The sequence below is a fragment of the Mercenaria mercenaria genome, chromosome 9, assembly GCF_021730395.1.
Source record: "Mercenaria mercenaria strain notata chromosome 9, MADL_Memer_1, whole genome shotgun sequence".
NCBI lineage: Eukaryota > Metazoa > Mollusca > Bivalvia > Venerida > Veneridae > Mercenaria > Mercenaria mercenaria.
Window position 1 is genome coordinate 35,770,758 of NC_069369.1, and position 17,003 is coordinate 35,787,760.

Consider the following 17,003-nt stretch of genomic DNA (forward strand, 5'->3'; position numbering starts at 1 on the left):
AACTGTGTTTCTTAATTTGTACTTTTTATCTGTGTTGTCTAATTGTTTTATACTATATTTATGTATTTTTCTGTAAATTTCAATCATTTACATATCTATTCATACACTGATGTAGTCTCGTTTCGGGAGAGGCTTGGAACGTGCCTATTCCTGGGGATGTTTGTCATTGTTTTATGTTACATGGACTGGTAATGTGATCGCCAACAATCTTACCACTTGCAACTTTTAAAATAAGATTTATTATGTGAAATTTAAGTAACATTTTTTACAAAAGACAGGAGGTGACATTTCAAATTCAATATTTAGTGCATGTGATGTGAACTATTAAATCTGAAATGTAACAACTGGTCTTTCGTAGATTTTCGGCATTAAAAGACAACTTACACAAAGTGTACATGGAAAACAATGTTATATTTGCACATGAAAACCTTTTATAACAGACACAAAAGTTTCTGGATATGTAGAATATGCGATCTAATGAGTATTATATAGCTGAATACATTATGATTTCAATCACTCAAAAATAATAATTCATCTCAACAACAATTTATGTTTAAGAAATAATGCAAACTATTAGTATTAAATACATCGTGAAAACACTGTACAAATCTTTTTGCAGGGTTATTGTATTGTAGGATAACAGTCTTATAAAAAGGCTGCTCTCTTCAAAATATTAAAAAAGATAGAAATACCTTTATTACCTATAATACTGAAGATCAGAAGATTGAAGACAAACATCTACAAGAGAATATACTCACAAAAACACTTCTTTTTTCAAAAACAAATAGTACATGCTATATTTACATATGACCTTTTCCAATAAAATAATGATGTATCATATATGTTCTTAGGTATTTCATAGAAATCTCAGCGTTTATTGATCATGTTTGCAAACAAAAGTTATAATACAAATGCAGTAATAAGCATGAAAAAAAGATGTAAATTATACATGTAATTAGATATATAAATGGATATGAGGATAATGTTGAGAAAAGTGCACGCATCTGAACAGGAACAACAACCCAATTTTAAAATACACTACGTTCAAATTTCTAGTTAAGCCAGATACCATGTCAGAAAATTAAATAAAAATATAGTTACTTGAAATAAAGTACAACTGACTTCCAAGAATATGTTGAAGTTTAAGTATGTTTGTTTGATTTTTTTTCATCAAAAGGAAGGTACCTTGAATAAAAAAAAACATTTAAGTGTTGCAAATGTTATTTATTCTTATTCTTATACTAACAGGACCGTCCCTGGAATCAGATAATTTCTAAGTTTCAGTATGTTCGTCCATTTCTTGATATCGATTATCAACTCCAGTCACGGCAGAAAAGTCCGACATTTCAGCTTCACCTTGAAATAGTGATATGGTATCAATTACAGGAATAAAAGAAACATCAGGATATATTTAGCGTTTCTTTCGACAATACATAAAATAATCTGAGCGTCTATTGTCCTAACATCAGTCACATTCAGTGGAAACAGAACTATTCAGTGGAAATTAAGCTTATGAAACTACTTTAAGTCGATTTATGGAAAAGAAAATGCAGTATTCTTTTCAAACTTTGGACAGATGGGTGGCCAGAAATATCAAATCTGGTAAAAAAATTCTCTTACCTGAACGTTTTGTACCCTTTGTCAATTTTTGCAATTTTCTGAAAGAAAAATAGATCTTTATCTCGTACAATTCTTCGCAAGGAAGTGGTATATTGTAATCGTTAAGTATAAAATCATGTCATGAATCTTCACATTTCAAGACTTAGCGATTTTTCATAATTTCAAGTTTAAAATCGTGTAGCATTTCACGATTTCATACTTTGCGATTTCTAAAATGTTCATTATTTCTTAATTCATTATTTACACTTCACGAGTTCACGTTTTCATGGAATTAAAAATATATACTGAAATGTGAAATCATGAAGTGTGAAATTCGTGATTTAATTCATCATAATTACACGTCTTATAAAATATCGCGTGAGGACCTGAAGTGTGAAATAGTGAAATTCATGATTTTCACGTTATAATAGTGAAGTGTTAAATTATGACGGCATCACTGGACTTTACCTTATTACTTCGTCGAAGTTATGTTTATATCGTACCCCTGGTAAGTACATACCTTTGCGGCAATCTTGCATACTACGGAAATAGCTCAGGATTAATGAAACCTTCAAATGAATCCTAGTAATTGGTCCTATATGGGTGCTCTTGTGAAAGTCAAATTTAGAAGTGGCACAGCCCCGATTGGTATAGATCTTTAACTAAAATATCTGATTTTCGGGCATTTTTAATTTTGACAGCTGTAGCAGGTACCTTATATACCAAGTACCTGCACGTGTCAGTGATGGCTTAAAACTAAAATAAACAGAGAACAAGGTAAAACTTTTGTAAAAGCTAGTAAGCGACCTGTTCATTATGCTAATGTTAAAAATAACTGAGACTGAATGATCTGTGAAGACCTGTAGACCAGTTATACAAATATGAAAGAACTTTTAGAGAGACTTCCATGCAATAGCTGGTTCTCAGCTTGCAAAGCACTTGCTATTGCTCGCCAAGAAAGAAACGTAAAAAAAGAGAGACGGGTCGGAACAAGTGTACAAGTTGAAAAAAGATGGGGTTCGAAAATAAGTAAGTTGATGATGATAGTTTGCATTTTGTGGTATTCCAAATTCTCTTTTTTATTTGCATTTTGCTATTGTATACATGTACGTATGATTGTCCTAAAAGGTCTGTATTTAATACTAGACCACTGATATTTCGAACTACGTTAGAACTATCACTGACATTAATTCCTGTTGCCAGGACTGCAAAACAAAACGGAGAATGGCTCTGAAGTCGTCCTTATTTATACACTTTTCAAGGTGTTATGACAAAAACATGGAAATACGAGCCACACAACAACATTGCAAGCGCAGGAGTTCCGCAAAGGAGGACAATATACACCCGGAGTCTTAGATCAAAGGAGGTCCAGCACCACGACCAGGACTTAGCCGGATATCCAATAAAATCTGTAAAAAGGTCCTTTGGAAGTAAAGAATGCAACCAAGAAGAATAATAGCAGACTCGGTTTGACTGAGTCTGTTCATGAGAGGTAATGAAATGTGCAACACCTCTCACGCCCCCTAGTTAAATTATGATGTTAGATTTTATTTGACCAATCAGATTAACACATTATGGGGGAAAATCATCAAATGAGTATTCATAGCGATTTTTTCTGCACCTAATTACCAGCCAATCAAGCACATCTTATGGTCATTGGAATGAGTACACTATGAAGTAAATAAAAAAGTGAGTAGAGAGAGGTTTGTGCGAGTGGGGAGGTAATGTGACGGTAGGTCGGGGTTTGGGCGGGTGTCGGAAGGGGTGTTGTGCGGCGGCGGTGACGGAATTCTAAGGCAAAATAAACTTTCTGAAAAACTGATGAGGTTTACAGAAAATTGCTTACCTTTGTTTTACGCAAATTATCACAAAAACTGTAACAGTTACTGTTACTGTCACAATTCCGCTTACACCAGAAATAATTAATGATGTCAGATCTTTTTTGTTTCAAAACTGGAAGACGTTCCATTATCGATCCTAGTACCTGTAAGGCATATAGAATTACAATTAGCAGTTACAATTGACGCAAATAAATAAAAACAAAACTGAATGAATAAAAAAAAATAAAATTAACCCTTATTTAAATTTACTTAATAAAGACAAACAGAAAAGTAATTTAAAAAAAAATGTTTATGACGTAACAGTTGATAAGATAATGTATATTGATTTGATTTCTGCACCTAGTTTTAACGTTTTGTCTTCATCTAATTTTGTCTTTTTGCATCATTCTTTTTCTTTTATTACAAGATGAATTTACTAATAAAATCCTCTAAATCGTTCAAATGTTATTATGAACTAGGAACAAGTACATATAGACTCTTTGACATTAATGTAAGGAAATTAAATGTCTTTTGTAAAATATAAAATCTTTCCATGCTTAATATTCATACTAGATAATAATCGGTATTATCTAATTTGGGGCCTGAAAATACAAGAACAAAATAAACGAAAATGACACTAAAAACTACTTTTTACAAAATTACTTACCGTTTGTAACAATAGGGCCATTCTCGCAAGTACCGCTGAACACTTCACAGTACAAGCACCCCGCAGTGCATTTCTTTTCACAAGACAATCCCCAAAGTCCAGATTTACATTTTAGGCAATATCCCTGCTCTTGATCACACTTCAAGCAATCACCTGAGATGCATGTACGTTCGCAGTTTTCTCCCCAATAACCAGGATAACAGATAGAGCAATAGCCGTTGTGTTGCAAACATGATACGCAGCTGGAGTTTGAACATTCATTCTCACACAGGTGTCCCCAGTATCCAAGCTTGCAACCATGACATTCGCCGGTCGTGAAGTTACAGCTTGTACTGCACCTCTGGCTGCATATTCTATCACAATTTTCACCCCATAGTGAAAGTTTACAAGTCTTGCAAAGTCCTGAATTCTGATGACATATTGAACAGTTTTTAATTCTACAGTCAATGTTGCAAGAAGGCCCCCAGAACCCTGCTTTGCATAACAAACACGTGCCATTGTTTCTTTCACATCCATTCAGACAACGTTTTGGGCAGTCCAGATCGCAATTTTCTCCCCATTTACCACTCAGGCAAGATACACATTCACCACTGTTTTTATTACACGTATCGCAGTTTTCGTGTCCACATTGAAACTGACACATATCGCCCCAATAACCAGGTAGACATTTTAGACACTTTCCGTTTGTAATATTGCATTGTTTTTCACATTTGTTGGGACATTTGCTTTCACAGTGATTGCCCCACTTAGCTGTTACGCATGTTTCACATAAACCTGTGCGTTGATTACAAACTTCACAGTTCCTTTCACAGTTATTTTCACATGTTGGTCCCCAATGTTTATTGTGACATGATGTACACTCACCGGTACGCTCGTCACATTCACCTAGGCAATTAACAGAGCAAAGACTGGTACAGTTTTTTCCCCAGGTTCCAGGTTTGCATCCAACACATTCACCTAACGTTTGGTAACAATCAGATTTACAGTTCTCATGACATCTGTACTGACATGATATTCCCCAATACCCTGTCTTGCAAGATTCGCATTGACCAGTGTCTCTATCACAATCGCAGTTACATTGATTTTGGCAGTGATTTCCCCAAAATCCGGGTTCACATGACTTGCAATATCCAAGGGTCTTGTCGCAATTACCATTACAGCCAGACGCACATTCATATTGACAAAATTGTCCCCAGTATCCAGCATTACATGACGGACACACGCCCGTGTCTCTGTTACAATTTCCAAAACACTGTAGGTTGCATGTTTCATCACACGTTTCTCCCCATGTCCCATGGGCACAGCTTCCGCATTTACCCGTGTTTTTATCACACGTTTTCAGCATACACGTCTGGCTACACACGTTTGTGCAATATGAGCCCCAATAGCCTAAAAGACATCTGCTACATACTCCTGAACGTCTATCACAGCCTCCTATGCATGATTCGTTGCAATACCTTTCGCAAAACGTACCCCAGTACTCTGGCAAACAGCCATAACATTCTCCAGACCTTCTATTACAGTTACCGGAACAAGATTTGTTACATGTATGCTCGCAGTAAGAACCATAAGTTCCATGTGCACATCTTTCACATTCCCCGGTGACCTTGTTGCATGTAGTAGGACAAGAAGTTGTGCATTTTCTATCACAGAATTCGCCCCAATATCCGCTGTTACAGCTTCCACAAGTCATTTTGTCTGAGAAGCAACTCACGGAAGAACAATTCGTTAAAGCGCATTTGACCGTGCAATTCTTTCCGATATAGCCATCAGCGCATTTATCGCATCGTCCATCCGTAATTGAACATTTTCCTGAATAGCAATGGCCGCACGAGTTATTACAGTTTTCACCCCACAAACCAGTAAAACATGCTTCACATTTTCCTGTTTTTGCATCACATATTTCACAACTGTTTCCTTGACATTCTTTCGAACAGTTTTCTCCCCAATATCCGTGTACACAAGAAATGCACTCCACGGTTAACTTTTCACTCATGCTGCACGAAATGCAGTTCTGTTTACATTTTGTATCACACATTCTTCCATACCAACCATTAACACATCCATACCTACAATAACCATCCCAGGGAAAACAATGCGAATAACTTAAACCTCTATCTTTACAATTTTTATTGCATGTTTCATTGCAGTAGTTACCCCAAAATGGTTTCTTGCATGAATCACAAAAGCCTGAATTTTTGTTACAAGAAGATCTGTAACAATTTTCAGGACATTTTTCATTACAATACCTATCCCAGTGATAGTTATCACATCTAAAGCAAGCACCATTTTCTGCATCACATCCGCTACTTCCACAATTTTCTTCGCATATTTTCGTACAGTTGGCACCCCAATAACCACTATCACACGTTTGACAAACTGAAAAGGGATTATGTTCGCATTCAATTTTAAGCCATTTTCAAAAGTTCTGCATTCATGCAACAATTATACTAGAATATAATTATTTTATGTGCATGTATATAACACATTTTAAATTGTTGTAACATTCAGAAATATGGTATAATGTATAATAATGGCTGTTGGTCCAATTTACATTTGTTTGTCTTTCCCCGCCAACTCAAAAATACTCCCTACTCATTTTTGACATAGTTATTTTATATGCTTATATTATGCATTCGGTCTTGTTATTCGACCACAAGGAAACATATTATTCGCACAGAGATGATCTGAAGCATCCAGTGATAAGATCTATAAGAAGACCCTTTGATAGCACAGGACGCAACCAAGCAGAATTATAGCAAACTTGGTTTGACTGAGGCAGTTAATGAGAGGTAATGAAACACCTCTCACGCCCCTCTAACACCAGTTTAAGCAGCACTTCATTATACAGATACATTGGATAAACTTCATTATTCTAAATGATCAGCAAATATACCAATACCAACTAAAATATGAATGCATTAAAAAAGTGTACGTTCAGAATAGATTTATTTTTCCAAAGTAGTTACCTTTTACGACTCGCCAAGGTTCTTTGTATGTATTTGTATTATTCCGTAAGATTATTTTTAGGGAAAAAAATAAATTAAATTCACCCATACCTGATAAGTCGACTAAAACTGCAAAAATAACGAAAAGAAATTCAGGATGCCTCATCTTTAATCCTGCCATTATGCAAATAATACATATATTCCCCTATTCATTTACATGTATAAAGTTTGATATTTCTGTCAATTTGTATAACTACTTTTTTTCAAACAATTATGTATTGTTGTGCCGCTTAGGCCAGAGTTTTATGTTGAATTACAATATGTTCTGGTCCTATATTTATAAAAATTGAAATACAAACCGACAGATGAATCGAGTCATGCTAGAATCTGCGATAATCAACGGGTTTTATGCGGATAGGTGTGTCAAATTATGTTGCACGAGATTCATGACCACTCGGTAAATGTAGATCAGCATATTTTAGGGTTCAGGCTTTTAAGGAAGCCCATAGTAATCTGTCTGTCTTGCCGTTTCCGCACACCTTCTTGCCTGGGCCATTACTTTATTCAAGTCAATGAATTGTGTTAAATCTTCACACAACGACTGATGAGCTGTGTACAGGAACCACGATTTTAGCGTGCTTACTTTTTGATTATCGGTCTTTGTTACTTTTTTGTCCGGGTCATACTTTCTGAGCGACTTTGTTGAACTTTCACAAAATAACATATACATTGAAGAAAATGCTATCTTCAAAATCAATAAATCTTTCTTGCTTGTTGTTTCACATTTCTCCCATTCATTATTTCATTTGCCCTGGCCACGACCCTAAATGGACCGAATGCAATTATTAAGAACCATAACTCTGTGTAGAATAATTTTCTAATTATCTCCCTTTTTGCACTTAAATTTCCTTGTCCAAAGCATAATTCCAGAAGTACTTTACTGAAAACATTTCAGTGAAACTTGAAATATGGATAGTTGTCAATATGAGACAGTGCAGTGCAAAAGAACCATTATTCAGTTTTAGAAATTTCCATACTATCTCAAGTTTTGCACTTATTAGATTTTTTTCTAGAGCATAACTCAAAAGATACTTAAGACATTTCAGTGATATGTGAAATATAGATCAGTATTCATAAAAGGCAATGTAGTGCACAAGTAAAATAAATCTGTTTGACTTTATCTCCCTTTTTGATGCTTCACGTTTTTTCCTTGAAAATAACTCTGCAACGACTGGAATTTGTTAAAGTCAAAGATGAGAATGCGAGAAAATGCACAATGCAAGAAATCTAATTGTAGCCAAGGTTAGTGCAGAATTGGTTCCCATTTAGTACATTTGTAAACGTAGCCATGTCACACAATGGATAAGATCCCTTTGCAAAGTCCTTTTGGGGAGCATCCACCGGGTTCCTGCGATAGCCTTGTTTACGCTCTTCAACTGCAATATAGGCTATTAGATAACAAAATTAAACGCTGAAAAATACGCTAATGGTCTATGTTATTATTATAGTCTATGAGCATCAAAACCTTCTCATGCTCTATTGTCTGATATACCACGGTTCATCGTTCAGACACCATTTCTGCTAATGGCCTCGACCCGTGGTTAGATTCTTTTGCATCTGAACTTTGATCCGTGCTATATCAGACGATATACTCAAGTACCATTTGATACATACCAAGGCACTGTAAAAGATAAGCTAGTGGAGAAACAAAGTTGCATGACTTAAGATCCTCTCAACACTAGCCTGACACTAATTACGGCACACAAAAAAAAAATATGAAAAAGATGTTTTACTTTTATAAGGTTAATACATATTTTTGTCGACTCCAATATGTTTTAATCTATTTTCTTGTTTAATTTACAGGTCCGACTCCAACTTTTTAAATGCCAAAGAAATAATAACATCTGGCCTTATATCTCTACATTAAATAAAATATACTAAAGTTTGATGTCGGGCTTAGATATGCACACACATTTATTTAACCATTCTTTACCTGTCACCATAATGGCTAATTTTTGTTGAGCACGAAACTTTGATTTGATTTGTCAGATTTTATAACAAGATTTCAAAGCTGTTCTTAAATTTTTTAATTTTTTTTTTTTTGTTATTGAATGACTGACGATCTATTAAGAGAACCATAGCTTATATCTTTTGAAGCGTTGCAGTTTTAATGTAATTATTATGAACGATTACAACATTGCTTCTTTGCTTGTCCTTGAATTCTTGAAAATATTGTTTTCCTGAAGGAAAAAGGTTCGTATCTAGGGTTTTAAGCGTACCTGTGAATATGCATTCTGGTCAATTTGAAGATGTTTATTTAAGTAATACTGCTGCAACTGCTATAACGTCCAGCTGTAGTAGCAGTAACACCGCTGTTACCGCTGTAATATTGCTGTAACTGCTGCAACGTTATAGCAGTAATAGCAGTAATACTGCTGTTACTGTTCTACTGCTAACTTCACGCCAGTAGCACAAAAGAGGATTGTTAGCCCCATTCAAAACGTAGAATGCATCTATATGTTTTCCCTCATATAGTGAAAATATATATCAAAGAAGTGTTTCATAGTTCAATTAGATGTCATAAATATATGCAGTCGTTAAATCCAGCATCGTTGACTTTTATGATAATTTAACTTAAGTGTGACTCTATATTCGATTAATGATGTTAAAGTTATTCAAAACTCGTTCACTGTGTTAACCTAACATGCAATGTGCAAGTTTCATAACTCCATATTGCTTATTTCAAACTATGCCCCTGTCGTTATAAGTCAGCTGAGTAAATACAAACTGGATTGAATTGAATTTCACGTCTATTTTTTCACTGTGATATTCCAACGTGCAATGTCCGGGTTCCATAACTGAAACTTGTTAACTAGTTTAACCCTTAGCCTGCTGGCAGCAAGTCATTCTGCCTTTGCGACCAGTGCAGACCAAGACCAGCTTGCACATCCGTGCAGGCTGATCATGGTCTGCACTGTTCGCTGGCTGTACAGTCAGTAACTTTTCAGAGAACACGCCTTCGAATAATAAATGGTATTTCCCAAATTGAATGATGGACCAGTCCATTTTAGAAATTTAGCAGGCTAAAGGTTGATTTGGTGTGGGTGGGGGTTCATGGGAAGGAAACACTGACATGAGCAACCATGCATTTGGCCCACGTATTAAACTTGTTTGTGAATTCCTTTTAGTGTTAAAAACTTTAATCTGGTGTTACAAAAAGCGTGCATTGTGTTTCGTTATAAAACGTACATCACGGTATTTCGTGGCCGATAACGAATAATTGACAGAACAAGTTTTTCTTAAAATTCTTACACAATACAAGGTCAAGAGTGCATGTTGTAAATATCAATGTTGTATGGCTTCTAATTAAAAGATATTACAAAACACAACAGTTTATTTAAACATTTTTTCCAGTATCAACGACTTTCCGAAGGCGATTAATAGCTTTTTGCATGTACGACCCGAGCGGGGTTCGAACCCACAGATATTAGAGCTATTGTCAGGCTTTCAAATGATCTCTGATAAAAAATAATAAGGGCTAATCTTAAGGCTGGAATTGACCAAATTTAGGGCTAAAATTAATACTTTGGTGCCAATTCAAGGGTTACAAAGTTTAAAAAGACGACCTAATAGGCCTATGGTGTTTCTTTGAGGACGGATAAAAAGATTATGATACTGTCGAAACCGCTCAAATATTTTTTGTTACATCTGTATTTATTTTTCCTAACACATTTAAGCTTGTGCCAAAATATTGCACTTCTGGAGAGTACAGTTTGTAAATATTCCTTACCTATCTCTATGTACAATACCCCTGTCCACGTTTCGCACAAGGAATCTATTTAATCAAGAACTAGACCATGCTACTTGCAAAGTAGCTGATTTCTTTCTAGGAAATAGGCCCTAAAGCATTTACCTTACGTAAAACAGTAACCCCTGGCAGTCTAGGAATCTGCTTAAAAGAGGTAAAAGAGGGGGGTTTATTTTTACTTCAGGGGAAGAGGCCCAGGCAGGTTATTTGGAAAAGACGCTGTATGCTCAAAACTCCGTTTGGGATGTAGAGTGGTTTCACGTGTTGAAGCTATTTAGCTGGCTTGCTTATACCGGTCGGTATTTCTATTTACCAAGAGAACAACTTTGTTTACTCCCTGGCCGCATCATACACATTAACTAGTTCCATTGCTTGGCGCTCTGCATTAAAAGAGAAACTGGCTTTTTCAAATATCATCGTGACAATGGATAATCTCTTGCATCTTGTGTCAAAAAAATCACAAAACTTCATTACCACACCTACCAACATTTCGATTTGTCGACTTTTTTCCCTTAGTCCCGATGAAGTACAAATATCGAGATTTGACTGTTTTGCTTGTTGAAGTTGTTTAGCTGACTAATGGGTACGATCAATGGTTCTATATACCAAGGTAAATGCAAATATTAAAATAGATTGACCTAAATTGTTCACTCCATAGCCGCGTCAAACCAAAGACGGGGAAAATTTTACTACTCGTCCCAATGCTTGGCGCTCAGCATTAAAAGAGAAACTGGCTTCTCTTCTCTGATACTCTCACGAAGATTGATAATCGCTGGGATGCGGTGTCGATAAGTGTAAAAATATCATAATATAATCTAAACAAAATAACACGACCGCCATTATCACTTAGGAAATAATGCATAGAAAAACCATGTTTTAACGTTATTAATGCACGAATCCGCGGAATAATTTCACGTGGGCTTAGCCCGAGTGAATTATTCTGGGGACGTATAACCGATTTGAGAGTATTAATTTAAGTAAAACACGATTTTGCTTTACATTATTTCGATTCCAATATGCTCTTAACATAAAACAGTAGCGCTCTTTCTTGGTCGCAACAAAAATATTGATGTCATCGCACGTTAACGTGACGTAAGTTAAGCGTTAGCGTGCTTTAACAGAAACAAGCATATTAGAAATATTAGAATGTAATATATGGTCTTTTTTCGAACTTGTACATTATACGTATTACAATTTTGTCAGTCTTATATTTCACCATCTAAAAATTCGGTTAAGCGGCAGTATGTAAAAAGGCAGACGTTCAGAGTCTAAAAGCAGACAAGGGTGCTAATGACCAGCAAGTTCAGTGACTGTTTTGTCGATATTATTATGACATACATGTAACTGACCGAATTCTTTGATATTATACAAATCAGATCAGCGCTTCATTGTGTATTCAGCTGCTTAGGAAATATATGGCGCTAGACTGAATCAATTTACACTCTAACAGAGATTCTCGTTTGAGGCCAAGGTTGTTACAACTTTGCATATATAACGTGAAAAAGGAAGAAAAAGGTAATTTAGTTACAGAATAAAAGTTCTGTTTGGACGGCGATAATGTGTTAATATCTTCGCGAAGCGTCAAATCCTCTAAGCCAGGTACCAGTACGGTCTACCATGCACCCTACAATTCTGGCAAATTTTGAGATACCAAATTCTTCGGTAGGACGAACTTAGGGAGAATAAATAACTTATCTCTTGAAAAAAATCCTTTTAATGGCATATAGTTTCACTCAAGGTTTCCATGGCAACCGTTCTTGTAGGAAATGACAGCCCTATAGACAATATTTCGCCATATTTAGTAAATTTTGGTGATAAAAGAATAGCGTTTAATTTACATTATATTTTACGCTTATTAACTTATTTCCGTGCTAAGGAATATTCAAGTTATTTCGTACCCTTACAATACACTGACATATTTCCATACTTATCAAGCAAATATCACGGCGCTTTTAAAATACGTTACCGGTATACTTTGCATTTCTAATATATGTAAGAAGAACTTGAAAACACTGATATCAATATATTGATTTGTCTAGAAACAAAGATCAAGTCATTTAGTACTTTGAATATACCAAGTATATTTCAATACTTGAAAAACAGAGAGATTTTTCTGCGACAGCACTTTAAAATACGCTACCACTGTATTTTTGTATTTGAAAAATACGCAGGAAAAAAATGAAACCACTGTAAACAATGTATTTTTCATCTTCTTGGTGTTAGTTCGAGGATTTTACAATTTTTTATATTCTTGATAAATCCTAATTTTTTTTTGTAATTATTTCTTAGATATAATAAATCAGGCACACAATACTATCAATTTGCTAAGTTGTTTTGTTCTTTTATTTGACAGATAACATTTAAACTGATAAACCAGTATTGTTTATTATAAGATTCTTTCACTGGTTATAGGTGCAGATGGGAATTTCCGGCCTCGAGGGTAACTGTTTAGGCGGTAACGAGGTTCCTACCGAGTTACCGCCTAAACAGTTACCCGAGAACCGGATATTCCCTTCTGCACCTATAACCAGTGACAGAATCTTTTTCTTGCATACCGATATCAAGATATAATAATAAAAATAAAATCAGTCGAACGGCTTTCTTTTAGAACTATTTCTTATAGCAGCGTATTTAAACAAAGTGCGGGAAATCAACGTCCGTAAACAGGAAAGACGTCATGACGTTCCAAAGACAAACAACAATTTTTAGTTCCGGTTTTGTTTTATCAGTTCCAGCGTAACGTTATGAATTTTTGATAAAATAACGTGTTCATTCTTGCATACCAGACGGGGATTTCCGGTATTTTTACCGGTGCTGGAAAAATCCATCCTACACCCCGGGGTGTAAGATGACTCTCGTGCTGTAAATGACGTATTACGAACTACATATATGTAGAAGATTTATGTAGTAATTTATATTTTATTTAAAAAAAAGGGGGAATAAAAATCCAATACCCTGACAATTCCTCTTTGTTCCTGATAGTATATTTCTCGATTAAAAAATGTTGTTGTTTTTTAAATCATAACGTTACGCTGCAACTGATAAAACAAAACCGGGACTAAACATTGTTACGTAATGACTTCTTCCCTGCTTACGGACGTTGGTTTCACGCGCTTTGTTTCAATACGCTGCTATAAGAAATATTCTAAAAAGAAAGCCGTTCGATTGATTTTATTTTTATTGTTATTTCTTGAATATAGTATGCAAGAAAAAGATTCTGTCACTGGTTGTAGGTGCAGATGGGAATATCCGGCTCTCGTGTAACTGTTTACGCGGTAACTCGGCAGAGCCACGTTACCGCCTAAACAGTTACCCTCGAGGCGTCGTTTCCATTTGAATTATCCGTTTTAGGGCCGTAATACGTTTACGCTAAATGCCACGGAACGCGTACATATAAAAAGGTGTTATAACAGCACGTGAGCGCGAGAATCTCTCTGTTAACACACGTTTTCTCTCCTATTAAAACACCCCCGAAAAGTGACAATAACAGCAGTTTTATGCTAGAATAAATATTTTGAAATTAATTTAATTTAAATATTCAAGAGTAATGCATTCAAAACACCGAATTATACTTTAAATTATGCTGACTTACCTCCCTAGTCGTTATATATAACGTTTGACTTTAATATGAAGGATATACACTTTATTTTCCCCTATATATCAGTCATGAAAAAACTTGAAACCAAATCGCTCGAGGTCAAGTGCCAACAGCTTTACTGCTATGTATGAAAAATGGGAGGTGAATTGACTTATCATTTTATAACATACGGATAAAATCATGACATGTTTGTCAGATTGAGTGAGCTTTTACTAATTTTATTTCATAAATATTGTGACTTTGAATCGATTAAATCGACACGAACACGATACTTGTCAAAACGCGAGACATTCGTCTGGAAACAAAAGTCGTCATAGAACATAAGTACGCAGAAAAAAAATATTTTTGTGTATCGAAGTAAGTTTATAGTCACAGCCGGTTACCTATATTGGCGACTAATGTGGTTCTAGTTGGAGGATACCGATACAGTAGCCTGTCCAATTTCGTTTTCAACAGGCCACAGATATTGTACCACAAAGCAGAAAAGAATAGAACCTAAAAGTAAACGGAACTACTTTTTGTCACATGAAGAGAAAAGAAGTACAACATTAGATTGTTTACCAAGTCAAAGACCGACTATCTGTACGAAATATTGATTCAAGATCCATTAAATGTATTCAGACTTTCCCTACAAAAAGCATTTAACATGACATAGAATGTATACATTTTGGACATTTCCAGGCTTAACATTTTAAGCCTCTCAAAGAACCTTGACACAGTTTAACAGAACTAAAGCCTCCTTTGTATGTCTAAAACACAACTGTAAATACCAAGTTATCAGCAGGGACAGCTAAGCCTATCAAGGCCGTATTGTCACTGAACCAATAAAAAGTTTAGGATCACAGCTATTGACTAAAGACCGATAATACTTATTATATTTGAGTTATTACACGACTTCTTGTATAAATCGTTAAGTTAGAGATAACTTATTGCTCTTCACAAGAAAAGAAATGGCGGAAGGGACATAGACGTGTAGAAAATGGTAATATTGCGCTTATCGACGTTGTCTTCCTGGCTTAATTAAAAACCAAGGCGTAACTGCGCTGATTGATTCTGTATGTGTACTTGATTAAAAAAAAAAGACAAACATATATAAATCATGGAAACAATGATGAAAAAAAACTCGACTGTTCCCTACAATTCTATTATCTGACAAATGGGTAACTAATAGTTACCTCGAAAAAAAAGCTGATTCTACGTGATTCTATTTGTTGGGATAATTCTGATACCTGAAGAAAGTATTCGAGCGCGTTTATCTGACAATGCAACGAAAAACAAAACACATGAAAAATCCTGATGACTTCGACACAGCAGATATTCCGTGAAACATGCAATTACGCTACATTTTGTTCTTCTGTCTGACCACCACAACCTAGTGACCTACTTTTTCCTCCCACATTTATGTCGTGAAAATCATTCTGATTTACTATTATGGTATGATTTACCATTCTTTACCGGATAATAAACAGAAGAGTGTGCACAGACTTCATGCTTTTATTGGATATTCCATTCTATCACAAAAGTATTTTGTACATAAAAATGCCATTTTGTCAAATGCAAGAGCAATGATTCTGCTCTTACTGGTTGAATACAGTTTCAAATGTGCAGGTGTGCAACTTTAATCCAGTTAAACTTCACTTCTTTATAATGTATACGATCATGGTACAGAGTTCCAACAGCCCATTTCACCACAATTAAAGCCCATTTGATTTGCTCTTACTTCTGAATATTTAGTTGCACTTGGTTTTTTCCTAACAAATATTTTCATAATGTTTGTGTTACTTAATGATATATTTTCAGGAAACATGTATTTAACAGAGTTTCAATTGTAGGAAGAATGACAAAATTTGACAGGTGATGGACAAGTGATTCATTGTATACTACTGTAACCACTTGACCATCTTGACATTCTCTAGTGTTGCCGTATACATTTTATACTACTTAGGTGCCAAGTTTATCTATACGAAGATACCATTTCTTTAAAATTACGATGACAATAACTACTGGTTCTACTGAACAATGTGTGCTGAAGGAATGTGAAAGGAGTATAAATTAGGGTATCTTAAATTTTCAAGCCTAAGTGAACTGCTTCAAAATCTGATAGCGAATAGAAATAGCCCCAACCCCGGGTAAAGTACCATTGTATTTAACAGTTGGGTCATTTTAAGTTAATAACTTCAGCCGCGCAATCTAAAAATCTTTTTTTTCTGCACATGCGAGCGGGTGAATTTGTTTTCTCAAAGATGAACATTTTGATGAGGTCGTTCCGAAGAACTACAGACCTGGCCTTACATACGTATTGAACTTCAAGATATGCTGTAACCAGGAATAATCGTTTTCTATACTGTTACTGTATTCTGATACTGAGGATCTTAACTGGCATATCCGTTCATACGAAGTATAACAATAGTTGTGTCACATGTGTGTACACATCAGCCTTTTGAATGACATATTAAATCAAAAATAATGCCTTCTACACCCCCACCCCGCCACCACTCATACACACATGTTGAGTGATCATAAGGCCGCTGATATCTCAGAAACTACTCAACTGACTGCTTTC

The 17,003-nt window shown here is 35.3% G+C and overlaps 1 protein-coding gene and 1 long non-coding RNA gene across 2 annotated transcripts; both read right to left on the reverse strand.

The window, feature by feature from the left end:
- Positions 1-392: 392 nt before the first annotated feature.
- Positions 393-3,578, reverse strand: LOC123547891 (uncharacterized). Its single transcript, XR_008372392.1, has 3 exons — positions 3,446-3,578; positions 1,621-1,658; positions 393-1,356 (listed from the first exon to the last, which is right to left on the reverse strand). It is a non-coding gene; the product is annotated as an uncharacterized LOC123547891 (long non-coding RNA).
- A 452-nt stretch (positions 3,579-4,030) lies between these two features.
- Positions 4,031-6,097, reverse strand: LOC128546160 (multiple epidermal growth factor-like domains protein 6). Its single transcript, XM_053551216.1, has one exon. It carries the CDS (start codon positions 6,080-6,082, stop codon positions 4,079-4,081), a length of 2,004 nt encoding a protein of 667 aa, XP_053407191.1. The 5' UTR covers positions 6,083-6,097; the 3' UTR covers positions 4,031-4,078.
- Positions 6,098-17,003: the final 10,906 nt, after the last annotated feature.

Coding starts and splice junctions, on each gene's coding strand:
- LOC128546160 (XM_053551216.1), bottom strand. CDS start 6,082: ATGAGTGAAAAGTTAACCGTGGAGTGCATTTCTTGTGTACACGGATAT.